General features: G+C 43.2%; 2 protein-coding genes across 3 annotated transcripts in view; one reads left to right on the top strand and one right to left on the bottom strand.

The window, feature by feature from the left end:
• The window catches only part of aifm3 (AIF family member 3), a 37,044-nt gene extending 34,198 nt beyond the window's left edge, over positions 1 to 2,846 (top strand). Inside the window, exons 20-21 of one of the 2 annotated variants that reach the window (XM_072664492.1) lie at positions 1,294 to 1,311; positions 1,452 to 2,846. In XM_072664492.1, the coding sequence (XP_072520593.1) occupies positions 1,294 to 1,311; positions 1,452 to 1,494 (61 nt within the window). In that variant the 3' untranslated portion in view covers positions 1,495 to 2,846. The remainder of the gene's footprint in view (positions 1 to 1,293; positions 1,312 to 1,451) is intronic. The other variant, XM_072664493.1, reaches the window with a different exon arrangement.
• Positions 2,847 to 4,021: 1,175 nt separating this feature from the next.
• On the bottom strand, positions 4,022 to 26,539 carry LOC140542059 (uncharacterized). The gene is made up of 12 exons (XM_072664894.1): positions 26,354 to 26,539; positions 24,265 to 24,376; positions 23,906 to 23,999; positions 21,059 to 21,113; positions 14,677 to 14,817; positions 14,409 to 14,569; positions 14,102 to 14,200; positions 11,927 to 12,072; positions 10,405 to 10,576; positions 10,027 to 10,139; positions 9,378 to 9,465; positions 4,022 to 8,137 (listed from the first exon to the last, which is right to left on the bottom strand). The coding sequence occupies exons 1-12, from the start codon at positions 26,466 to 26,468 to the stop codon at positions 8,084 to 8,086; spliced, it is 1,350 nt and encodes a 449-aa protein (XP_072520995.1). The 5' UTR covers positions 26,469 to 26,539; the 3' UTR covers positions 4,022 to 8,083.
• Positions 26,540 to 27,958: the final 1,419 nt, after the last annotated feature.

Raw genomic sequence — 27,958 nt, 5'->3', positions numbered from 1 at the left:
ATGTGTCCTTCTAGAGACTTTTACAGAGCCGAGGTTGTTAATAACATTGAGAAACCAGAGATTTAAAGCTGTTAATGCCCCTAAAAGCTACCTGGCATAAAACTATAAACCGCAACATTGTTTTTGTTAATAATTCTTACAGTTTTGCCGCCTAGAACATATTTTCATATATTAACAGGGCACAGAAAAGGAGTCTAGTACCTGAGAATATAAACTCGTCAGGTTCACTACTATTTTACTAATATCAGCATTACATTTAATGACTAACCGGCCATATGTTGTCGCTGTCACACCAAAACCTTGTATCTGAATTTTTGAATTTTTTGTTTTCACTTTTTGATAGAATCTGAATCTGGCTGTTGTTCTTTACATTGCATCCCATTTTCATGATGACCAATAGAAATGCTCAAAAAGGATCCTGTAAAGTTCCTGTAAAGTTGCCATTTTAAAGTATCCCAAATATAGACAAAAGTGTTGGGACACCTTCCACATTCATTGTTTCTTCCACAATAAATTACATAAGAGCTTGTAATCCTGCTTTTGTTGGAGAAGCTGTTTCCAGGGGTGACATATGAGAGGGTTATATTAGGGTCTATGATTGACAGAGGCCCTTAAAAAAAGCCTTAACTGAATATGAAATGATTAGAGTGGTGGGGCCCCTAAGCAGTGCCCTTGACTCTCTCTACTATTTAGGGAAAGCTTTCAACTAGATTTTGGAGAATTGCTGTGGAGATTTGATTGCATTCAGTGACAAGAGCGTTAGTGACGTCAGGATGTTTAATGATCACCATCCCACCTCACCCCAAACTCCCCACCTCATCCGAAAAGCATTGACTTGAGCACCATCATCATTCCAGAGAACACAGTAGGTTCACTGCTGTACAGCTCAATGCTAGAGGGCATTATACCTCTCTAGCCCACGCCAGGCATTAGGCTGCATGGTCCCAATAGGTTCATGTTTATCTGCTCCAGAAAGTCCTATTTTATTGGCAACACTGCTCCACAGGAACTAAACAAGAAGGACCTAAATGCATTCATTAGAAGGAGTGTCCACAAACATTTGGACATGTAGTGTACAAGGTTTTTTTTGCGTGACAGCAACAATAAGTGCTGTAGGAATTGTGATTCCTGGTTTCTATCCCCAATATTTTACTATGTTAAAGACATTCAGAGAATCAGTAGTTTTGCTCCACACATCTGTAGACTCTGAATGGTCTTGAACTAACAGTGCTTGTACTGCCCCTAACCTTTTATCAACTAAATTATGTCCTGTCTTGAATTGTGCTTTCAAAGGATGTTCACCCACGGCAAGTACGGATGCATCAATCTTCCTCGTATTACAGTGAATATAGGTTTTACCGTGTATGCAGGCAGTTGTGGACCTGTTGGACAGGCCTGACATGATGTGAACATGTGCTGAATGTGAGTCTGTCTGCTCTGTTCCTCTGCAGGACAGGAGACATGTCGTGGTTGGTAGACAAAGGCTCACAATGAAAACCCTCAGGACTCTCAGTAGAGCGGTAGAGGCTTTGAGGGCGAAAGCCTTTCCTCCAAGGCCTTCTCTTTCGACTGGATTGGACGCTGGAGAGGTGGAGCACCAGCTGGTGAACTGGGACGCTGCATGAGGGAAGGAAAACCTGTGGACTGAGCCAGACGGGGCTATCTGACCCCGCAACTGGGCTCACATGAGGCATGCACCTGCTTAAGACTCTAGGGATCTCTAGGGACCAGCCAAAGAGCTGTAAATTCATCGTATCTCAGTCTTAGCATGAAAAAAAAAAGAGCCATAGAAGGTTTTTAATGGCCTCGAACACGGGAGACGTCATCCTCCAGTGATCCTCCGGGAAGGGCTGGAATCTTTGCCGAGCAATGCCGCAATGCCGAGCTCTGGCCTTCTCTGCTTGTGCACGAAGCAACTACCTGTACACAGTGTTTATAACGGGGCTGTTAAGGGGAATTCTTTTGTTTTGTACATGCAACTTTGTATATAGCTAGAACCTGAAATTCCATTGGAGCATTTACACGATGGTTTCGTTTCTACTAAACCAGTGCACAGTTTATAACGCTACAGATTAGCTTGGGTATGCTAACGACAGCGTTTAGGGCGATCAAGCATCTGGCCTTTGTACAGATCTGCAGCTTCAGAGTTTAAGTTTTTTAAGCCCCACCTTCGCTTCGTTCAGGAATCATTTAGAGAAATCATGCAGAATCTGTAGATATCGAATCAAATATGATTTTTAACGTGATAACGTGTAAGGTGTGCCAGAGGCCTGGTCCTGATTGCAGATGTCAGAACAACTGTGCCACAGTGAAGGTGTTGACTGACTGAGGTCTGGCCCGTTCACCCAGCAGACTAGAAGGAATCATCCGTAAAGTAAAATCAGTAGACCACTCAAGACCACTCGATATTAGTTTGAATGTGCCATGCAATGAGAAAGCATGTCTCCTGGCATCAGGCCCGTAATGCTGACTAACAGCTCTTTTAACGAATACAACGTACCTCTTATGGTAACTCTGGTTGCCTTGCTAGTTAATTGCACAAAAAAAGAATATATACCTAAAGCTATACCTCTATCATATTAATGCTAGAACTATTAAACTATAGGCTTGGATTTTTCTGATAACTTGAGCTGATCTGAATGTTTGATTGACTGATTGGTTGATTGATTTGCTGTATTTTTAGATAGTATGCAATAATTCTGAATGCTGATTTGGTAGTTTTGACCTCCTGAAGCTCCGTTTTCTTACTAACTCAGGGATAGGAGGCTCGAGTCCTGCTTATATGGGGGTTTGTCCTGGTGAAAAACTAAAAATAAAATAAAGAAATTTATGGCTTTTATATTGTACCATTTCTAATTTCAGTGTGGTCATTCATTTCATACGTTGTTCGGATGCTTAACGTTTTTGTTCATGTGCAAAAGTATCATGACCCCTGGTCAAATTACATGATTTTCCAAAGTATAAACAAGTGGGCCTGCTCTACAAAGACTACCATGCTGAATTTAGCAGTAACACTTTATTCACATCTAAATACACTACAACTGTTTGCGGACACCCCTTCTAATAAATGCATTTACTGCCAATAGAATAGGACTCTCTGGAGGAGATAAACATGAACCTATTGGCACCATGCTGCCTAATGCCAGGCATAGGCAATAGAGGGGTATAAAGCCCCCCAGGCATTGAGCTGTGGAGCAGTGGACGTACTGTGTTCTCTGGAATGATGGATGGTGGTGCTCCATCCATTACTTTTGGTTTGAGTTAGGGAGTTGGGGATGAGGTGGGATGGTAATCAACCAACATCCTGAACTGACTAACAGCGTTCTTGTGGCTGAATGCAATCATATGCTCCTTGGAGCAATGCTCCAACGCTCTCTAGTAGAAAGCCTTCTTCCCTGGACAGTAGAGACAGATACTCCAACAAAAGCAGGACAAATTCTTTTGTAATACCTTTGATTTCAGAAGAAACAATGAAAGAGCAGGTGTCCCAATACTTTTGTCCAAATAGTGTATGTACGAGTGACAGAAGCACAAACTCTTTTAGGGGTTTATATCACTCTGTTGATCTACTCATAGTGTCCAGGCTCACTATTTGATTCTTACTGAGGACTGTAATCTTTAAGAACTTCAAGACCAATTGGTCTGCGATCACAAAATAATAATTTTGACCAAAACCAAACTTGAAGAGGTCATCGCTGTACTAGAAATTGTTGGAAATTGGCCAATTTCATTGGAGTGATAACCATAAGGTTGCCATAGCATATCTAATATTATATGTCTTTTGTCTCGCGTCTAAGTCTATATGGCAATTGGCTATATGGTGCCCTGGGGGGGTCCCGGACCACACTTTGAGAACAATGGCTGTAGAGGATTTGTTAACGTCTTATTTTCATGTAGAAAATCAGAAAACCATGAAATATGCACAAACATTTGCACCTGACTGTACAAGTACGAAAACACTAACCCCCAGTCCATCCTTATTCAGACATAGGCCTGAAGAGAAGACAACATCAAGAGGATCTTTCTTAAATTATTTATTAACTATTAACAAAAGTTCCAATACAAAGGAGTCACAGAGCTGGAGCACAGTTTCATCAGTCTGGCACGAAAGACATTTGCCTGAATAAGAGATTGCAGTTTTTAAATAATCAAGTACAAAACTGTTAAAAAATCTTGAGAAGGAAGCATCTCAGGAATACAGATAATAAATTACAGACAAAGGAAGTTATAAAAAGTGAAGATGTAAAATTTGACATGCTTTGAGAAGACAATTTCACAAAATATGAAGCATAACTCTTATCAAAATAGACTCTGTATTGCAAACAGCCCTAACTTATGCTTGTTGCACTGATAAGGTCCTATTGTATTTCTGCATATCGTCGCTGTCACACAAAAAACCTTGCATCTCCAAACAGCAACTTTACAGGAGAATGGAAAAAAACGTACTAACTGTTAATGGTTAAGTTAAATTTTCAATGTAAAATGATCCTGGAGCATAACGCACTGCCACAGTGGCCCAGGGGTCGCATCCCGAGTTCGAATCCCAAGCCATGCCGCTTTGCCATCAGCAGCTGGAGTCAGAGGGGGCACAATTAGCAGTGCTCTCTGTGGGTGGGTAGGTGGCGCTCTCTACCCTTATCACTCCTAAGCGATGTTAGTCAGGAACAGGTGTCTGTTAGCTGGTGCATCAGAGATGGGAACCCGGAGCTTTCCTCCGAGCTGGGAAAGATGGCTGCCCGGCAATGGCTGCCTTTGCATGTGTTGGAGGTCCTTAGCCTCCTAGTGTCGGGAGCGTTGCTAGTGCTAGGGGGAGCTACTAACAAGTGGGCAGGTGGGTTTATTGGCAGCACCAAATTGGGAAAAAATAAAAAATAAATATGAAAACAAAAAATTAGTAATAATGATCACAATTGTGTCGAAAACTGGTCAAACTTATTAAGACAAGTTTTTTTGTGCAACAGCAACAATTTACATACACTTTACACAGTTTACACACACAAAGTAAAGGGGCTTCAGATGGTTCTTTGAGGGATGCCATAGAAGAACCACTGTAGGTTCCATAAGAATCATGTTTGTAGTAGAGCTGGGAGAGTGAAGAACCTATACAGTGTGAAAAATTGTAAAATAGTTTGCTATGGGACCAAAAGTGGTTCGTCTATGGCACTGCTCGAAGAACCACCTGTAGAACCTTTATTTTAAGAGTGTACTAAAGAACTGTGAAACTCTGTGTGGAGGTCCCAGATCGGTCCTGCTCCTGGACCACTGGGAACAGGTGTTGCACATTTTAGTGTTTTATCTGCTTTAACACATCGCATCCTAACCTGGGAGTGAGCTGATGAGCTGAATCAGGTGTGTTACAGCCTACAAAACACCGAAATGAGCAGGGCAGGAGGAAAACGCTGACAGATGCGTAAAATAAATGAAGTTATTCATAATATAGAACAGTCAGGACACAAGAATCAATACTATAGCCACTGTATTCCACACTATACTAAACCAGGTTCTAGAGCCTGTTCAGAAAATATTATATAACTGTTGAGAATGGTCAAACTGCCTATCCATATTCAGAATAGTTTGATGCACAATTCATAGTTAGGTTTACATGAGCTTGGTTAAGAAGTTCAATCTTTGCAGTGATCAATTATCACTAAAATTCACAAGTGCTATGGAGGGATATTGGCAGAAATGTTGTTCTTGGATATACAGTGGAGTCCAAAAGTCTGAGGGCACCAATGAGAATGCTTCAAATTTGCATTAATTTCTGATTCTTTCTGTCTCATAACTCATAATTATTGAAAATGTATAACTTTGTTTATTTCCAGGATTAAATAAAGGAAATCCCAGACCTCTGGACCCCACAGTAATGCAAATTCCAAAAAACGGGACTCAGATTTCACACTAGGAGCTAAAAAAAACCTTGTATCTCTAAAATGGCAACTTCACAGTAGGAGGAGGAGGAGAAAAACCTCTTAACTTTCAATGGAAGTCAATGTAAAAAGATTGTGTTCAGAAGAAACACTGGCTTAGGAGGTGTCTACAAACTTTTGGACATAGTAGTAGTAGCTTACATGCCAAAAATCCACATACTGCTTTAAGGAGTGTTTGAGTCAGTGCAGCTTATTGCCAAGTAAACATATATGTATATGTGACACACTATATGGACAAAGGTATTGGGTCACACCTCTTAATTATTAATCATTAATATTATAATATGATTACATTCATATATATATATAATCATAAATTTTGTATTCCAAGTCATTTTGGAGCATTTCTATTGGTTCATTTATCATGAAATTCTGACACAATGTAAGCAACAACTGCCTGGATTTACTTTAAGCCAAAAACGGCAAAAGTATCAAACAAGCAAAAATGGAGATACAAGGGTTTTACCAATGTGGCATGTGTTCATATAGGCTTTTCATACTTCCTAAAAGACGGAGTGTCTTTAAATATGGACTTTTGGTACATGAATGTGGATTACACTACTTTACATTACTACAACTCCTAGTGGGAATCTCTTATTTTAGGTCAATACAATTTATTTGAATTATTTTACAACAAATAACATGCACATTTTCGTTTTCCAGAATGGCCACAACTGTTTCATTAAAGCTCAAAACACACTACACTGTTGCCTTAAATCTGAAATTTGTTTCCAAATTCACTGATCAGTTATCACAGTTAATTCAATTGACCTCACTGAAATCACAGCACACAGTAAAACACACAACAGTGAACACACAAAAAATCATTTCCACAAACCTTAAAAAAACGTAGAAGACCTGACCCAGCAAAAAGGCAGTTTCATTTGATCTGAAGCCACATTCTGTAACTGCTGCATCTTCTAAGGCCAACAAAGGTGTTTAATTTCTTCCATCTGTGCGTGAAGTTACCTAAAACTCTTTGCAGTGGATTTCAGGCAGCTTAAGCAACTACTGGTACTAGATGCCCAACCCCAGATACACTACATATCCAAATGTACAGACACTCTTTCTAAATTGTACATTTTGCTACATTAACTTGCACCTGTTGTTTATACATATGTTCAGTTGCTCAATGAACTTGTATTATCTCCATAGAAATGCATTGCTGGTGGAGTTGGACACTTTCTGTCCCTCAAGCACAACATAGAGGGGTATAAAGTCCCCCTGCACTGGGCTGTGGAGCAGTGGAGCCACAGCATCAGTATTTTAACATATAAAACCCCTTTCCAAGAAACGTAGAGTCTCAAAACGTCTTTTGATATCCTTGTTTTCAGAAGAAACACTGGGTTAGAAGGTGTCTACAAACTTTAGGACATGTAGTATACACATAATGCTTCAAGGAGCCAGTGCAGCTTATTGACATGTAAACAATACTGTTGACACTAAGTAAATGATTATATATATATATATATATATATATATATATATATATATATATATATATATATATATAAATATATACACTATATGGACAGAAGTATTGGGACACAACCCTTAATAACTGAATTCCGGTGTTTCATGCAGTCCCATTGCCACAGGTGTAAAATGAGTTGGTAAAATTCCTTCCCCCTTAGATCTTCATCAACTGTGAGCGGCATTATAAACAAATAGAAGCGTTTAGGGTTCACAGCAACTCGGCCACCAAGTGTCAGACCACGTAAGGTTCCAGAGCGGGGTCAGGGCTGAGCATAGAACATAGTGCATAGTGCATATAGGTCCCCATCGCTCTGCTGAGTCAATAGCTGCAGAGCTCCAGACCTCCCAAGGATGTCCTCGAAAAAATGCTCCTGTAGATGTCCCAATACTTTTGTCCATATAGTGTATTATTGCAATATAAAGGCAGGTTTTAAAGATCATAGTGAGGTGTCATGTGTTTGTCACATTTTTTTCTGTCATACATACGTTCAGTCATTCACATTACAACGAACAAAGGCACCGGGTATTATTACTATTCATGAAGTACAGAGCTGTCTCCCATGTGACATAGAAGAAATACATTAACTGTGAACGGTCATACCGCTTGCCTCAAAGACGTGTTTTATTGTATAAAATGCCCACTGACCAGAAGACGCCTTCCACGCTGGTTTGTACTTGGTTCAGAAGTCGTATTCTGCTGCACACTGCTGGAGATATTCTTCATACAGCTTCCTCTGTTTACAAAAGACACAAACACACTCCTCATACAACAAAAGCCGCCAAATGCTGACAATCATCTAAACATCATAAAACTGAGCCTTGATAGCTACTGTATAAGGACAAATATGCGGCCCATACCAATTTTAGGGGGAAATACAAATTGTAATTACTGATAATATTAGCAGATAATTTTCATATATTTTAGTTTTATAATAGTTTTATACTGTATATCCACCCTCAATATCAATACTGAACGATACAATGGTGAGTATGTGGAGGCGGGGCTTAGTTAGATGCAGGCAGGGTAGCAAGGAGCCAATCAGAGACTGTTCTGTCTCGTATATCGCTGTGGCCACCAATGGAAGTATTAACGTTGAGAGGGTCGCTCAACCTCTAGAGGGCGCAATAGGATAGGATTAGGATAGGTAAACTGGGGGCAACTCACATAGGGGTGAACTGTCTAAGGTTTCACGTCATCATCAAAAGACTCAGAGGTCGAACCCCGGCAAAGCCGCAACCAAATAACGATGGCAATCTCTGCGATGGCACTACTATTATCTCAATACCAGCAAAACCCTGGCTTAGTCAGCTGATATTATCAGCCAATCAATATATTGGTCAAGCTCTACCAGTCATGTGAGATTTTAATAAAGGTAATGTATTTGCAGGAGTCTTGATAGTAAGTATATAAGGATTAGAGCCCAACAAATATGCGGTTGATATGGAAACCAATTTAAAGGGCATAAAAACTGTAATTATTGATATTATTATCTGATAAAATGTTATATTTTAGTTTTATAATAGTTTCATACTGTATATCCAGCCTCATTATCAATATTGTAAAATACATGTTGGGGATTGTCAATAGCGAGTGTGTGGAGGCGGGGCTTAGTTAGATGCAGAGATCAGAGACTGTTCTGCTTCATACATCACTGTGGCAACCAATTAAAGCATTAACGTTGAGTGGGTTGCTGCGGTTACACAGCAGAACTGAATGATCAAACTGGGAGATGAACTGTCTAAGGTTTCATGTTATCATCAAAAGACTCAGAGGTCGAACCCCGGCAAAGCCGCAACCAAATAACAATGGCAATCTCTGCGATGACACTACTATTATCTCAATACCAGCAAAACCCTGGCTTAGTCAGCTGATATTATCAGCCAATCAATATATTGGTCGAGCTCTACCAGTCATATGTTTATATATGTCCGAACTATCTTCTATCTAGGTATCTATAGATGCTAAAGTCTTACCTTTTTGGCTTTGATGACATCCTGAACATACTCACTGCACTCCATCAGATTCTTCTTCTCTTTCTTTGTGAGAGTCTTACAGCCTTGGCTGTTGAGGGGACAGAAAACACAAAGACATGTCAATCAAATGCTAAAGGGTGATGAAGCTGAGACTGAGGTATAGGGCACAGATTAAGGCATTATTAAAGGCTGATCCAGGCGACAGGTTGAAACAGCACTGGGGTGAGTTATATAGAGAAGTCTATATCTACTGTATATTTCATAGAGCTGATGATACACTTCAGTGAGTAACTCATAGCGGCCAATTTTTGACTTAATATAATTAATCATTTGAATTTGGTGGTTGTCCTTTACAATGTGTCCGAATACCAATAGAACCAATAGAAATGCTCCAAAATTACTTAACATATTAAATTAGTTTTACAGGTACTTTCATTGAAGGATAATTGAATAATCTGTACATGTGAAGAACCTCTGTAGCATCTTTATTTTTAAGAGTGAGTATAAGTCATACTGTACAGAAATCCAGCACACTAAGCAATGGCCTATTAAAGGGACTCCTGAACACGTGAACTTATCATTAGAGCAGTGGCGCCCTCTTGTGCCTCTAAAGTGTCTGCACCCAGCAGCATGTATGGACTTCACTCACCGTGCAAAATACCTGGCGAGAAACAAGAAAAAGTAGCACATCGCTCCAAAGATGATGACAGAAACTAACTGCCCGTCTTCAGGGATCCACTCCCACAGATACATCACTATTCCCTGGTGGAGAACACACACACACACACACACACACACACACACACACACACACACACACACACACACACAGACGCAGAAATCTCTATAAATCAGAAGCAATTTCTATACATGCCATGATGAATGGACCAATAGAAATGCTCCAAACCGAGCAAATATATGTTTTGTTTCTTATTTCCATTGAAAGTTAAGAAGATAAAGTTCCCATTTTGGAGATATGAGGTTTTCGTGTGATAGTGTGATAGCACTACAAATATGTAGACTATACCGTAGACACAGTGAGAACTCTGGCGAGCCCTTCCCCCAGCAGAGTGTCCAGGTCCTCCGGGGCGAAGGTGGTGACAAGAAAGCTGGTGATGAAGAGCGTGGGGAGGAAGAACGCCAACAGTCCACATAGGAAAGAGTTAATGCAGCTGCTCTTATTATAGCTCACGTTAGCCCTGCAGGGAGAGACAACAGGCAGGGAGACCATGAGCTGGGTCTTCTAGCCAGGGCTGGAAAAATACAAGCTGACACCTTAGTTCCTCAGCGGTTCATGGTTAAAATAGCTGAAGATAGGCTTTCAAAAGGTTCTTCATACTGCATCACATTTACAAGTATTATCCACTGAAAGGTTTCTATATATGCCATATATGTATATATTTTTTCTATGCCATCACTCTGAAGTACCATTTTAGGCTGCTTTTTTAGAATGTAATTCTATTTTTACCCCATTTTCTACACAATTTGCAAGGCTAATTACCCAATCCCCATTCATATGACCCCTCCCCCCATCACTAGGAGGGTGAAGACCAGCCCGTCTCCTCCAACACATGTGAAACATGTTTTTCAAACTGCTGCTGATGAAGCATCACCAGGTAGCCAGCACTCCTGGAAGAAAGCGTGGCTTCCAGACACCTATACAACAGCTGCAACCAAATAACGATGGCAATCTCTGCAATGGCACTACAATTATCTCAATACCAGCAAGACCCTGGCTTAGTCAGCTGATATTATCAGCCAATCAATATATTGGTCGAGCTCTACCAGTCATGTGAGATTTTAATAAAGGTAATGTATTTGCAGGAGTCTTGATAGTAAGTGTATAAGGATTAGAGCCCAACAAATATGCGGTTAATATGGAAACCAATTTAAAGGGCATAAAAACTGTAATTATTGATATTATTATCTGATAAAATGTTATATTTTAGTTTTATAATAGTTTTATACTGTATATCCAGCCTCATTATCAATACTGATTGATACAATGGTGAGTGTGTGGAGGCGGGGCTAGCAGTCAGGGTAGAAAGGAGCCAATCAGAGAGTGTTCTGCTTCATACATCGCTGTGGCCACCAACGGTAACATTAATGTTGAGAGGGTCGCTACCCACAGTCATGTAAGAGTGGGGATAATCCTCATCAGTTAAAGACACAGTGCCAATGCCAAGGCCAATTGTGCTCTCTCAGACTCTGGCTGCTGATGGCAAGCAGCATGTCCCAGGAGCAGGGGATGCAGAGTCCAACAGTCTGACAGGTTCGGTATGGGGACATACTATGTGAACGCAACTGCTACACTCTAAAGGGCTCTCTATAAAGTACTGGAAAAAGGTTCTTTCACACATGGTCCTAAAAGACTGGGCCATTAAACTGGGCATAGAGCCACTGCCTTCACTAAAAACCCCTTGAAGAGCCTTTTTTAAGGGTGCAGCCTGCAAGTTATAATTACTAGCCTATTTAAATGTAACGCAGTGCACAGTGTAAGCAGAGAGGAGACGAGGATGAGGTGAAGGCTGGAAAGGGACGTGTCTGACCTGTCCTGGGCCAGCTTATTGTTGATAGTGGAGGTGATGAGGTCACAGTCTTTCTCCAGCTGGTCAAGAGTCTTCTGCACAGCTTGGTTAATGCTCTTCTCTATTGTCTCACACACTTCGTCGATCTGGTTCACACACCTGCTCTGCTGCATGGACACACACACACAGACAAACACACAAAAATGAGAGCAGACATGAGGTCATGAGTGAGGTCAAGCACATGTAAGTGATGTTGGATGTTTAGCTCTGGATCATAAAAACCACTTAGTCTCAGGTATTGGGTGAAGCTCCATCACTCCAGAGAACTCCACAGTACTCAACAGCAGTGGCACTGGGCTCTGTGACCTTAGGCCCACATGCAGCTACCCCAGAGCTCCCCTTTCTATTGGTACACCCTTTTTTAATTTAAGGTGAGGATATTTAGTTTTTCTGTGATCTAAACTAATATTACACTGCCATTAAACTAATCTCAGCTCAACCTACAAAGAAGGTTCTCAGCGCTATGCTACAGAAGCAGGAGGCGTTTTCAGCTTCAGAATGGCTCCAGTGAGGACAGACCCGGCCCTGCTGAGGGAATTCTCTGCTGACAGGAGCGCTGCTGCAGAGCAAGGCATAAATCCGTTTCCTCTGACGCAGCAGCTGCAGCGGACAGGCATGCAGTTACTCATATCTCACTCCCCAGTGCAGAGAGAGTGATGCACACTGTCTCTCAACCCTCACTGAGATTCATCACCAGCTACACTCAGTCTTACCAACAACTAGCTCTGCCCCTTTACGTCCACAAGGCAACTGATCAGCCGTAGTGCTCTTAGTCAACTGTGATTCTGTCAGTGTAGATATCTGTATTGAATTTACACTATTATTATTGCTATTATTAGCATTACTGTTATTATTATTAATCTTCCTTGCATGACACTGTACTATCTACACCCGTACCACAATGGACCATTGTAGAGTTAACTGCACTTGTTAAAAATAATGAATAGTTGGTTGCTTTATGTAATGTTATGTCTAATTCATCTATTTGTCATTTAGATAGTGTGGTTATTTCATTTTGCAACACCACCTATTATGAGTATTATGAGTTAATTTATTTGTTGTTTGTATGCTCTCCTTGCACATTGGATCCAAAATAAAATGATGGATAGATGGATGTATGGGTGGGTGGATGGGTGGGTGGATGAGTGGCTGGACTGGTGGATGGACAGGTGGGTAGATGGGTGGTTGGGTGGATGAGTGGCTGGATGGGTGGATGGACAGGTGGGTGGGTGGATGGATAGGTGGATGAGTGGCTGGATTGGTGGATGGACAGGTGGGTAGATGGGTGGTTGGGTGGATGAGTGGCTGGATGGGTGGATGGACAGGTGGACGGGTGGATGGATGGGTGGATGAGTGGCTGGATTGGTGGATGGGCAGGTGGGTGGGTGAATGGATGGGTGGATGAGTGGCTGGATGGACAGGTGGGTAGATGGGTGGTTGGGTGGATGAGTGGCTGGATGGGTGGATGGACAGGTGGGTGGGTGGATGGATGGGTGGATGAGTGGCTGGATTTGTGGATGAACAGGTGGGTAGATGGGAGGTTGGGTGGATGAGTGGCTGGATGGGAGGATGGACAGGTGGGTGGGTGGATGGATGGGTGGATGGGAGGATGGACAGGTGGGTGGGTGGATGGATGGGTGGATGGGTGGATGAGTGGCTGGATTGGTGGATGGGCAGGTGGGTGGTAAGTGGCTGGATTGGTGGATGGACAGGTGCGTAGATGGGTAGGTGGGTGGGTGGATGGATGGGTGGATGAGTGGCTGGATTTGTGGATGGACAGGTGGTTGGATGGATCACTGGGTGGTCGGGTAGATAGGTGGCTTTTGGGTGGGTGGTTTTTAGATAGGTGGCTGGATAGGGTTTGGTGAATAGGTGGCTGGCTGGATGAGACGGTGGGTGGGTAGTAAAATAGGTGGATGGGTGAGTGGTCAAGTGGGTGGGTGGGTTTTGGATGGGTCAGGTGGATAGATGGGTGTATGAGTGGGCGGATATATGAATGGACAGATAGATCACCTTCTTAATGAAATGTAGTGTGAAAGCAGAAAAAGAATAAAGAGCAAAATAAACATTTACATAATAAACAGAGAGAGAGAAATGGACTGTAGTGCTTTACTGTATCTAATAGAAATGTCTTACTTTCTGTGGATTGGGGATGTATATCGTGGGCATTTCAAAGCCACATTTGTTGAGTCCCGGTCTGCGGCACAGCTCCTGAACTATCTGCATCATCACTCTCTGAGAATGAAAGAAGAATCAGAGGGGAACAGATTAGCTGGTGGAAAGCGGTTCCAGCACTCAGCTACAGACCAGCCTTTCTCTGCATCAGGCGGGCTGAGGGACACTCTCTCCTCAAGCAGGATGAATGATGCTGATGCCTGATTTCCTGGAACAAGACAGACACACACACACACACACACACACACACACACAGAGCCACACCCACCTGTCTGTCCGTCTCTCGTCCTGCCTCGTCAGCTTTACTGAGGTAGAAGCGTAATTTATCTCCACATTTTTCGCTCAGCTTCTCCACGATGTTGAGAGTTCGCTTACACAGCGCCTGCCCCATCGGGTCGAAGAACACGAAGATCAGATCCGCCTGCTCGCCTGAACAAAACACACACACACACACACACACACACACACACACACACACAAATGAGCATCACCAGCTTTCAGACTGCCTTAAAGTAAAAGCGATTATTCATTCTTACCAAACGACGTGATGGCGCTATTGACGTCGAAGGGGTAGACCATGTCTCCATCCACCAGCCCTGGGGTGTCCACGAATGTGACCAGGCTGAATTTCTTCTGCTTGGAGGTGGAGATCTCAGCAGACAGGTAGTCCGTGACACCTACAACACACAACTGCAGCCATACGTAACCCTGCACTGGAGGAACAGCGTGCCACAGCTTCAGGGGCCTTTGATTTTACAGCCTGTTTAAAACCTTGTAATTGAACAGACCAACCAAAAAGGTTCAAATGGAATGGAGTAAAATTCTGTTCCATTAATGCATAATAAATCTGTATATTTTTTCCCATATTTTAGAGATTATTTATAACCTGGAGGCTATCCAGTACTATAATGCATTAAGCCATGAAGGCACATCTTTACTGCAAAATAGTCTGAATCTGAAGGTCATCAAAGAACCCCCCCCCCACCCAACAACTATTTATGGGTAAACAGGCAGCCCTCTATTTCATATCTCCAGCACTTCTCCAGACCACTGCAGTGTTAACCTGTTGCATTTGTCCTGACAGATAAGAATCTACCAGTTTGGCTCTCAGGTCCCTGAGTCACAGGTCTCGTCAGGGCTCGGCTACACCCTTCTCTGCTACGGTAGGTGGTCTGTTGTCATGGTTACCCACAACAGCTCTTCAACTGGCAGCTTTAAGGCAGAGCCACATAAAGCTAGCCAGTGAAGAACGACTGTGAAGCAACGCCCAGCCCGCTACCGCCTGCCAGTCAAAGCCCTCAGTTCTGTCATGAATATATGGGGATATATATATATATATATATATATATATATATATATATATATATATATATATATATATATATATATATGGAACAGCGTGTGATTTGTCTTACAGCTAGTCAGTCTCGAAACATCGCAAAGAACTTTTTGTGATGGATCTCCGCAGGCTTTATAGATGTGCTCTATGTATTAGAAACCCTGTGTTTCCACAATGCTGTGGAAGTGGCTTTAACCCCTCAGGCCCCAGGGTCTCTATGCAAGTCTGCAACTCAATTTCTCACAGTCATAACTATACTTACAGTACATACCGAATAGGTTGTGCCACTTTCTGAATAATAAGTCTAGCAGTTAGTGGCGTGATCTAGAAATTACATTAGCAATTTAGGACCAAACACTGGGTGGACAAAATAGACTAAACACTGCACAGCCTCAAGACCTCTTTGAATATGGATGTAGAAGAAAACACATCACTGTTCTTTAGCAACATCCTTGTATTTCTGTCAGTTTTACAGGAGAAGGGAAAAAACCTTAATTGTCAATGGAAGTCAGTGTATAAAGATTTTACTCTAAGTAGAGGTGTACCAGTACACAAGAGTCAAGGTTTAGTTCGCACTGCAGCTTGGACCTCATAATTGGGCATGAGTAAAAAATAAAAATAATAAAATAATAATGATAATAAAAATATATATTTTCTGGAGCTATTTCTGAAGTTAACACTATTACAACCGTTCCCTCTGACTCAGGCTAGGCTATTTAGCTAAACAGAAGTTTGTTTTATGGAGCTTTATTATATTTCAAAGCATTTAAGGGCAGACTGGTCACTAATCAGTCTCTCCAAACGTAAGGAATCAGTGTTTCTCATATAAACCCTAATTAGTTAAAACTCTAAAATGACAGAAAGTTAAAGAATGTTAATAATGAAGTTATTACATATTTAATATCCCAAAACACCCCCCCCCCCCCCCCCATCAGTGAAGTGTTCAGCAAAGCTTCAGTAGAAAACATAAAGCAGACAACTGATAAAACACCCCTAATACAAAATACACTCCTCACAACTCTCTGAGAACGGCCTGGGTGTGGTCTTAATATTCTAATGAACGTGAGTGATTGACAGCCCCCTCACTGGCAAACAAAACATATGCACAGATTTTTTTATAGCTTTTTACTCTGAACTGCGGTTGTGATTTCCCAGATCTTCAGGGTTTACTGAGGTTCGGATATCTGGAACCAAATAGCCAGCCCATATATACATACAAGCTCAACCTGCAACTAGGGGGAGCAGCTGCCCAGGGTACCCTGTCGTCTCTCCCATCCAGAACATGTCATGTGTGCCGGTAGGGCGGGGTATGGATGGGCGGCAGGCAGCATACGGCATACAGCGTATGTCTCCCCGGCTACAGTGCTGCGCTGGGACCTCCATCCATCCCGAGTAAAGCAGAGTGGTGGCAGGTGCCGGACATGTGGGACAACAGGGCATGCAAGGGAGCCGCTTCCCCAGTTGCATTAAACTGGAAGAGAGGGCGGAGCCATGTTTGCCTTATGATTGACCAGGGGTATGCTGATGTAAACCTGACCCACATTTAGGACCGCCCCCATTCCATATCGAGAGGAGAGCAATACTGGTAAAATACAGGAGACACTTATTAGACTTCGGGAAGGTCGGGGTCAGATTAACTTTATAAGAACGAAAACTTCAGGTTCCCAAGGGCTGTAAGTGGATCTCTGCCTGGTTAAATAGCTCTTAGCACCCTTTTGTATATGGTTCTGTAAAGAACCTTACAAAATCGGTTCAATATCATACCAGACGAGGAGCTTAAGTCAAAGGGGCCCTTTTTCGGCACACAGCTGGAGACAAAAACCTACTGTACGCATTATCATCGAGCAAACAGTCAATTATTGAAGAAAAGATTTTTACATTAAATCATAAAATGTGATTATTTAACGAATAATAAACAAAACATAGATGTAACCGCTGAATCTCTGACCATATACCAAAATAATAAGCCTGCAAAAGCTTAAGAACGGCCCTTTAAAATGTCACCACTGGGGTGTAAGCACACTGAGGGTCTTTCAGCATGGCAGGAGCAGGTGGTCATGATTTTGTACAAACCACGGTCCTGTTCCTCGGCTAATTAACATTCTCGAAGTCCGCTCTCATATCAAACCCTTCTGTCTGTTCATTCATCTCCCCGCACCAAACCCACACGCAACACACACATGCAATATATTGCCATGTCTTACAAAGCAACCACCTCAGCTCTCTCAAAAACCACCCGTCACAACAGACACCTGCAGTGTGCGGTTAATATCACACCCGAAAGCACTTCACTGACGGAAAGAAATGGCCTGTCAACCAATGGTATATCAGTATTGGGCTTCTTGTTGGGTAGTGGAGTGCGGATTGGCTCGATTGTAAACATACTCTCAAAACCCACGTGCCACCACCGTCCTCTATATTCCAATAACCGCATCTGCATTGACCCTGCAAAGCCATGCAGTGACCAGGGCCGCTAGCACCCCACCCCCAGGCCGTGTGCATGTGGCAGGCTGGAGTCACTGAGCAAGCATGACTTAAAATAGCCCGGAAAGTAGAGTTAGAACCTGATGCGGCCGGCTGCATGTGACAGCGTCCAACCTCTGCTCTTTAAGCGCACTGAAAGGTGAAGAGGCACTGCGCTGACGGCTCTGCGGTAGTGGGTAGCGCCGTGCTGAGGGAAAGGTCAAAGGTCAGGAAAGTGCTGTGTCACCGTCAGGCTGCAGAGCAGCACTGCGGCGTGCCAGCTGCCGTGACGACAGATTGAAGCGCATTATGACACGGCCAGACAACACCCATATTATGCACCAATCAACAGTTTGATAGTCGCGCCGGGCCACGCCCACTCAATCAATAAAAACGATCAGTCAGCTAGCGTGAGCAGGAAGCAACAACGAGCACTGGTTAGGCCGCATTCTTCTACAGCCTTACTGGCGTTTACTGGGAAAACACTCAAAGGTACACTGATCTACAATTAAACTGGTGCATACTGGGAGAAGGGGCATTCATTTACAAGATAAGTGGTGCAAACTGGTACAATGCTCAATTATCTATGGTTTAACTGGTGCATGCTGGTAAAAGGTGCAGTCATTTATGACCTTAACTGGTACATAATAGAAAACGTGAATTTATTTATGGTTTAACTGGTACATACTGGGAAAATGGGCATTTATATACAAGTTAATTGGTGCAAACTGGTACAATGGTCATTCATTTATGGTTTAGCTGGTGCATGCTGGTAAAAGGTGCAGTCATTTATGACCTTAACTGGTGCAAAACTCTAAAAGCATTTGGTTTAACTGGTACATACTGAAAAAGGGGGCATAACTGGTGTATACTGGTAAAGTGCTTATTCGTTAATGGTTTAACTGGTGCATACTGGTTTTAAACCTAGCTGGTGCATACTGGTAAAAAGTTCATCCTTTTATATATTTGATATATTTATAAGTAGGAAAGCTCACTCACTAAGCTGGGTTAACTGGTGCATACTGGTAAAAAGGGCACTTATTCACAGTGTAACTGGTCCATAATGGTAAAACGTGCATTCTTTTACAGCCTAACTGTATAAAAAGTTGTAAAACAGGCTTTAATTTGTGACATTACTGGTGCACACTGGTAAAATATGCATGCATTTCTGAAAAAGAACCTGTGCTGGTGCACAGGGGTAAAAATGTCATTTATTAATGGCCTAACTGATGCATGCTGGCAAAAGGTGCATTTATTGATGGCCTAACGGGTGCATGCTGGCAAAGGTGCATTTATCTGTGGTTTAGCTGCTGCATGCTGGCAATAGGTGCATTTATTAATGGCCTATCTGGTGCATGCGGGCAAAGGTGCATTCTTTTATGGTAGGTTAACTGATGCATACAGATTTAAAGGTGAGTTTAGTGATGGCCTAACTGGTGCAGGCTGGAAAAGGTGCGTCGATTTGGTACATACTAGCGTCGAACTGGTACATACTAGTAGATAGTCCATTAGTGTACAAATGAACTGGTGCATACTGGTAACCAACAGATTGAGAGCAGCTAGTCTACAGCGCATTGCAGATGTGTCACTGACCCAACTTGAGACTTTCACTGTTTCGCATTCATTTCAGACTAATAATTCAATGCGAGTCATTGCAGGCCAGTACAACGTGTTGCGTTGGGTCATGAATTCGCAAAAATGTCCTTCGCAGCAGTGACGTGGGCAGGTGTCCATATCACTCCGTCCACGTCAGATATGACTGTCCTGATCCCATTGTTTACTCTCTCTTTCTCTCTTCCTGCTGACGTTGTCAATCGGAGTGACTCACTCTCGCCTGATCTGCACTGGATGAACCCACTCTGCCCACCCAATACAGACTGCACAGTCATGACGGGCCCCGACACACCCAGACAGCACGCCAAGGTGCAATTAAAATAACGAAGTTGGATTTAATTGAATTAAATCAGTCGTAATTTAACTACAGATTTTAAGCCCAACGTGGTTAGCAACTATAATCACAGCTCATACAAACTAGATGGGTCTGTTTCTAATACACTCACAGTGATGCCAAATTAACCAGCTATAATAGGCTTGATAGCTGATGAATATGAACAGGGTGCTGTGCCAGGCTTTGCAGCCTGAAGTAGCTACACTGAACTGTATATGCACAACTATGACTCAGTCTCAGGCATTAGTCATAGCTTTCGGAGCTTTCAATGCAAACACACACACACACACACACACACACACATATATATATATATATATATGGGCTAAAACTGGTTATATAGTTACTATATATAGTTCATATAATAAATAGATAGACAGACAGACAGATAGACATATAGATAGACAGACAGATAGCTCTATAGACAGATAGATATACAGACAGACATGCATACATACAGACAGACAGACAGGCAGACAGACAGATGTATAGATGCATAGGCAGATATACAGAAAGACATGCATACATACAGACAGACAGAGAGACAGACAGACAGACAGGCAGATAGACGTATAGATGTATAGACAGATATATAGACATACACAGATAGATAGATAGATAGAGACACAGACATATAGACAGAAATATAGAAGTATAGATGTACATGGACAGACAGACAGACAGACAGTGAGAAAGACAGACAGACAAAAAACGAGTTCCCTGAAAACGAGTTATTCATGCAGGAACAGCAACATGTGTCATGAGCAGTCTGCAACTGGCCGAGGCACGAGCAGCCCGACCACAACCGTATTCCTCACGCACGGCACTTTCCCATCCAAAAATTCCATACATGCAAAAGAATGGAACATGAGCATGAACGGAATATAGAGAGCAGCCCATCCCTATGAGCACTCCCACTCGATCGTGCTGACAGATCCCACTCGGGAGGCAGAAACACTCTACAGCACTGGCAAAAGACCACAAGGACACATTCCAGACTCTAGACCACTTCAATCCATCCTAGAATACTGTCAAACTTCTTCGGGAATATCGGAACACCGATAGATTCCATAGAGCTAGAAACGTCCACGCATCCTGAGCAATGCAAGGACAGAACGGAAAGCCGCCTATGCTTCTAGGCTCGCTACAATGACAGAGTAATTCCTACCTTTAAACTCCAGAAGAGGCCGGAAATGTGGGTAAAGGTGGAGAGTGGCATTGCCCTGGAAAAGAAGAGAGAGAGGGAGAGAAACGTGAGCATGTGGTTAAACGAGAGCGACGGCAACAGAGAAGAAGGCAAAGAGGTGATGAAGAGAGGAGAGAGCACCCAGCGCATGTGGCGTGAGAAAGCGGGCCCAGATATAGGGAGCCTCCCTTCTCTCTCTCTCTCTCTCTCTCTCTCTCTCTCTCTCTCTCTCTCTATCGCTCGCTCTCTCTCAGTTTCCCTCCCTCTCCGTATCTGTCAGGGGCTCTGCTGCAGCTCTCTCTCTCTCTCTCTCTCTCTCTCTGTTCTTTCAGCAGTCAGCTGTAAGCTCTTTCTGTATATAGCATTTATCATCTTCCTTTCTTCATACAGAAAGAAAGAGAGAGCGAGAGTGAGAAAGCAAGAGAGCACGAGAGAGAGAGACAGAGAGACATTCACTGCAAACTGACACACACTGTGGCTTTAAGACAACTCCCCCTCTCTTCAGAACAAACCACCGACACAGCGATCATACAGTCTACTCCCTTTCTCTCTCCACCTCACACACATACACACACACACACACTCCTAGTGTATGGTGTATCAGCACACACACATGGCCTGGGGTACCTGAACTGATCACTGACCTATATGAGATATTCTCCATGTTGATACACCCCATAATATCCTGCATTTCGCCTCAAAATTATAGGAGCGCGCCCCCCACTTTACTGCAGGAACATCTTTCCCTCTTCTGTGATGACTTTGCACTAGATGTTAGAACACTGCAGTGAGGATGTGTGGTGCAAACAGCATCACTCTTAACTCACCCTAGAGGTCAGCTTTCAGATGGAGCTCTATCACTCCAAGAACTTCAGTGAGGTGAGGTGCTGATGCTGGGCGATTAGTTTTTGGATCACAAACAACACACCACTCCAACTCTTCCCAAACGTAAGTTATTGGATGGAGGTCAATCACTGCAGAGGCTACTGGATGGAGCTCTATCACCAGTGGCTATTAGATGAAGCTCCATCATTCCAGAGGCTATTGGATGGAGCACCACCCCTCCAAGAACTTTAGTGAGGTGAGGAGCTGATGTCAGGTGATTAGTTTTGGATCACAGACCACACAACAACACTCTAACCTATCCCTAAAGTAGGCTATTGGATGGAGCTCCATCACTCCAGTGGCTACTGGATGGAGCTCTATCACCAGTGGCTATTAGATGAAGCTCCATCACTCCAGAGGCTATTGGATGGAGCACCACCCCTTCAAGAACCTTTGTGAGGTGAGGAGCTGATGTCAGGTGATTAGTTTCGGATCACAGACCACACAACAGCACTCTAACCTATCCCTAAAGTAGGCTATTGGATGGAGGTTAATCACTGCAGAGGCTACTGGATGGAGCTCTATCACCAGTGGCTATTAGATGAAGCTCCATCACTCCAGAGGCTACTGGATGGAGCACCACCCCTTCAAGAACCTTTGTGAGGTGAGGAGCTGATGTCAGGTGATTAGTTTTGGATCACAGACCACACAACAACACTCTAACCTATCCCTAAAGTAGGCTATTGGATGGAGCACCATCACTCCAGAGGATACTAAATGGAGTTCCATCACTTCTAGGACTTTAGTGAGGTCAGGTGCTGACGTTGGGCGATCGGTTTCGGATCACAATAGCACCACCCTAACTGATCACAGAGGTTAGGCAACTGGATGGAGCTCCATCATTGCTAGAATTTCGGTGAGCCCACATCATATTGTTGGGGTATTAGTTGGGATCACAAACAACGGCCCTCTAACCTATCCCTAAGGTAGGCTATTGGAAGGAGCGCCATCTCTCCAGAGGCTATTGGATAGAGCACCACCCTCCAATCACTTCAGTAAGTTCAAGTGCTTATGTTGGGTGATTAGTTTCGGATCACAAACACCACCACCTTAGCTCATCTCACAGTTAGGCAACTGGATGAGGCTCCATCACTGCAATAACTAATACTGGGCATGATGTCCATCTACTTTTAGCAGCTCCTCCAATTTTCTATTAGCAATGCTCTTCTACTGAGATTACATTGTACATATGGGTGTGTGCCTGCGTCAGAACTACTAAAAATGTTGTCCGGATACTTTTGGACACGTCAGAGGATTAATGAAGCATATACAGCAACACTAGTTCTGAGATGACTTAATATGGCTATACCCATGGGATCGCTCAACTCCCAGAGAGTCCAGATTTTTGCTCCACATGTAAGAATCAAGGGAAACTGTGGACCATCTGGGGGTCCCTGAAGACCAGTTTGAGAACCACTTGGCTACAAATAGATGTGGACCATCTGGGGGTCCCTGAGGAGCAGTCTGAGAACCACTGGGAAAAAAACAGACATCTTTTAATGGGCTTTATAAGAAACTTATGGAAGCTGGTGTTCCTTTCTGTGACATTTATGAAACTAATTTGGTTGAAAACAATTGAGATTGGGCTCCTTTCTGTATCTGGACCCCATAAGATGTGCCAAGCGTCCACATGAGCATAGTAACAATAAAAAAAGCATTACGGATGATTACATACAGAACACTGTGTGGCTTCACAGCATTCTAATGAAGCCGTCTGAATGGCTACTACAGATATTCAACCTAATAGTTTGATTATTATGAATGTGAATGACAAAAAATGATATCTAAGCATATTTAAGTAATGCTAATGCTAATCATTTGTCATGGGGATGCATTTAGCCCTTATCAGAGCTGCTTACCAGGCTAATAAAGTGCATATACTGTAATAACAAGCACACAAAAGCATTATTACAAAAGGAACTGAACCAGGGAGTCAGTGCTTACGGTCAGTGATTCTCTTTTCCTGCCGCTGGTTATGAACGTGAACCCCTGCGTTTCTATGGCAACACCTGTCTTCTGAATGTGCTCCTCCACGTACCTGAAATAACAATGAAAATAACACTAACCACCATAGTAAAAACAAACGGTCATTGAAACTGGGGATATACGTACGTGTTATTATTTTATTCAAACCTAATGCTCACTTTTCTGAGGTCTGAGGCAGAAAATCAGGCCTCTATCCCACATTTAAGATCTGTTTTTAGAGAATTATTTAATATTCTATCTGATATTATGTGGTAGAGTGGAATGCCATGTCTAGTGTATAGTTAGGAGCACAGTAGGCAGTGACAGACTTGTGTTACCAGTTAATAAAAGAGCTTTTCCCAGCAGAGTGGTTCCCCATAATCATCACTATTATCTTCTTTCGAGGTGGCAGCAACCTCAGCCCCAGACTGGTGGCTATTTCCACAAGACCTGAAGTACAGACACACAGAAACACACAGTGAGAAAACACAAGGCTACAAGTCACCTCTCAAAAAGAAAGGGTCATATGATTGACTGCTGGATGCACCGTTAACGCATGAGGATTAGGGCGGTCACTAGTGATTATATTAATGATCAAGTAATCTTTTTTTTTTTAACAATTAACACTTAACTGAACGATATTGAAGTATATTCAACCTTCTAATATTTCAAAATACTTAATGAACATACTGAAATGATAAGTAAAAGATAAATTAGTTAAATACTTAGTGGTCTAAGGCGCTACCACTGTGGCCCGGGGGGGGGGCCGGGCCTCTTTGCCATCAGCAGCCAAAGTCAGAGAGAGCACAATTGGCCGTGCATACAGATCTTATGCGATGTTGGCTTGCACAGGTGTCTGATAGCTGGTGTGTTGGAGCTAGGGTGGAGCACTATCCTCATAGCATGTCAGTTGTCGGTGATCCCGCAACTGTGGTATTTTAAAAAGAGGCGGAGTCTGGCTTTGCCTGTATCGGAGGAGAAATGCTTATCCTTATCTTCCTAATGTCGGGAGCATTGCTAGTGCTAGGGGGGGCTACGAACAGCTGGCAGCACCAAATTGGGGAGGATAAATAAGTAAATAAATAAAGAAATAAACAATTAACATTACTGTCAGTGTCCATCAGGCCTTTTCTCACTGAAGAGAGCTGAATATGCCTAATAATCCGGACAGCCTTAGAAAAGAAATCCTGAAACCGATCAGCCAGAACATTAGTACCACTGACTGGTGAAGTGAAAAACATTTTTAATCATCATCAGGTGGGATATTTTAGGCAGCAAGTGAACAGTCAGCTCTTGAAGGTGATGCTGATGTTGTTGTTAAAAGCAGGACAAATTGCCAAGCATGATCATCAGAGCCACTCTGACAAGAACCATGGCTAGCCGACTGGGTCCGAACATCTCCAAAACATCAGACATAGGCATCTAAGGCTTATTCATGCGATCCATGGAGGCCCCATCACCAACTTGCAGGACTTAAAGGATCTGCTGCTAACGTCTTGGTGCCCGATACCACTGAACTCCTTCAGAGGTCCGTCTTGGGGGGAGTCCATGCCTTGAATGCCTTTGCCTAATCTGCCTCACACTCCACGCTTTGGGTCCACCAAAGCACTTAATCTGATCAAAAGCCTAAACACAGAGAGCAGACTCTGACAATACACATGCACACATACACTACATGTCCAAAAGTTTGTGGACACCTCTTCTAATGAATGCATTCAGTTACTAACAAATGCAAAGAAGTACTGCCAATAGAATAGGACTCTCTAGAGCAGATACAGCAGTAAACATGAGCCTATTGGCACAATGCCTCCTAATTCCAGGCGTGGGCTAGTAGAGGGGTATAAAGCCCCCCAGCAGTATTGAGCTGTGGAGCAGTGGAACTAACTGTGTTCTCTGGAATGATGATGGAGCCCCATCCAGTGCTTTTGGGATGGGTTGAGGAGTTAGGGGGTGAGGTCAGCGTCCTGTCAGCGTCACTGGAGTACAAAGGGCTCCTATATGATATGATATGACGTGGAGCTGATTAAATGGACATTCCAAACCAAGGGTGGGTGTACAGCCCTACATTACATTAGACTGATCTTCAGAAATTAACACTGAGATGAAAGGACATTTACAGTCATAGTAGCTACATACAACTTTTAGAAACTCCATATTCAGCTTTCCATTAGTCTATCTGATCTGACAGCAACTCCAGGGACCTCCTATAGTGGTCCTGAATGAATGGCTGTCAGTCAGTGTCTCTCTCTCTCTCTCTCTCTCTCTCTCTTCTGAAGAATCATAACCACTGTATTAATAAGCTTTATGACACATCTCAAAAACTGCAGAATAAGAGCTCAGTCCAAGGGGGTCAGGAAGGGGCTGATGTACAGACCAGCCCCATGTGTAGACCACCACCCCCACCACCGTGCGCAGGTGCGTGTTTACCGTTCTCGCTGTCGACATACAGACTGTGACAGTCCCTCAGGATCCTCTCACTCGGGGTTGTGATCGCCGTGTCCAGAGCGTTGGCCACCGAGCGGCCCTTCCTATAGCCCGACATGTTGAGAGTAACCAGCAGAACTGCACTTTACCGAGACGAAAACAAGGGGGACCATTTACGGTGCTGCACCACCTCTCCGACCTATCTAGGTGGGCGTGTGTCTCCCCCCAGCGGCCACAGCAGGAAGCGCATCTTCAGAGCGCTGGTTTCAGTTTCAAACATAAACAGGAGCACCACGACCATTGTGGAACCACTGCTTGCTCTGAAGAACCCCAGAAGAACCCATTGTGGAACCATTGCTTGCTCTGAAGAACCCATTGGAGCAAGCAAGGATTCTTTGTAGAAAGAGGGTTACTTTAAAGAACTTGTGGAACCATTGCTTGCTCTGAAGAACCCTTGCTGGCTCTGAAGAACCCATTGTGAAACCCTTGCTTGATCTGAAGAACCCCTGAAGAACCAAGTGGGAACCCTTGTGTAGCTTGTGAACCCTTTCTGTTGCTGGAACCTTGGGTACGGGGTTCTGTAGAGATGCAGGAGCATGCAAAGAACCCTCTGAAGAACCCTTGCTGGCTCTGAAAAACCCATTGTGAAACCATTGCTTGATCTGAAGAACCCCTGAAGAACCCATTGTGGAACCCTTGCTTGCTCTAAAAGAATCCTTGCTGGCTCTGAAGAGCCTATTGTGAAACCCTTGCTTGATCTGAAGAACCCTTGCTGGCTCTGAAGAACCCATTGTGAAACCCTTGCTTGATTTGAATAACCCCCGAAGAACCCAATGGGAACCCTTGTGTAGCTTGTGAACCCTTTCTGGTGCTGGAATCTTGGATATAAGGTTCTGTAGAGATTGTACACAAGAACAGTTTAAGCATGCAAGGCGTTCAAATGGTTCTTTGAGTAATCGTGGTTCTAGAAAGAACCCTTGTTTGCTGTAAAATATCAGTGCTTGCTCTGAAGAACCCCTGAACAACCCATTGGAGCAAGCAAGAGTTCTTTATAGAAAGAGGGTTACTCTAAAGAACTCTTGCTTGCTCTGAAGAACCCTTGCTTGCTCTGAAGAACCCATTGTATAACCCTTGCTTGATCTGAAGAACCCCAGAAGAATCCATTGTGGAACCATTGCTTACTCTGAAGAACCCTTGTTTGCTCTGAAGAACTCCCAAAGAACCCAATGGGAACCCTTGTGTAGCTCGTGAACCCTTTCTGTAGCTGGAACCTTGCGTACTTGGGTTCTGTAGAGTTTGTACACGAGAACAGATTAAGCATGCAAAGCGTTCAAATGTTTTTTTTGAGTAATCGTGGTTCTAAAAAGAACCCCAGGGTGCTGTAAAATACCCTTGCTTGCTCTGAAGAACCCATTGGAGCAAACAAGGATTCTTAATAGAAAGAGGGTTACTTTAAAGAACTTTTGCTTGCTCTGAAGAACCCTTGCTGGCTCTGAAGAACCCATTGTGAAACCTTGCTTGATCTGAAGAACCCCTGAAGAACCCATTGTGAAACCCTTGCTTGATCTGAAGAACCTCTGAAGAACCCAGTGTGAAACCTTTTGCTTG

The sequence above is a fragment of the Salminus brasiliensis genome, chromosome 20, assembly GCF_030463535.1.
Source record: "Salminus brasiliensis chromosome 20, fSalBra1.hap2, whole genome shotgun sequence".
Taxonomy (NCBI): Eukaryota; Metazoa; Chordata; class Actinopteri; order Characiformes; family Bryconidae; genus Salminus; species Salminus brasiliensis.
This window is presented reverse-complemented; position numbering and strand designations above follow the sequence as displayed.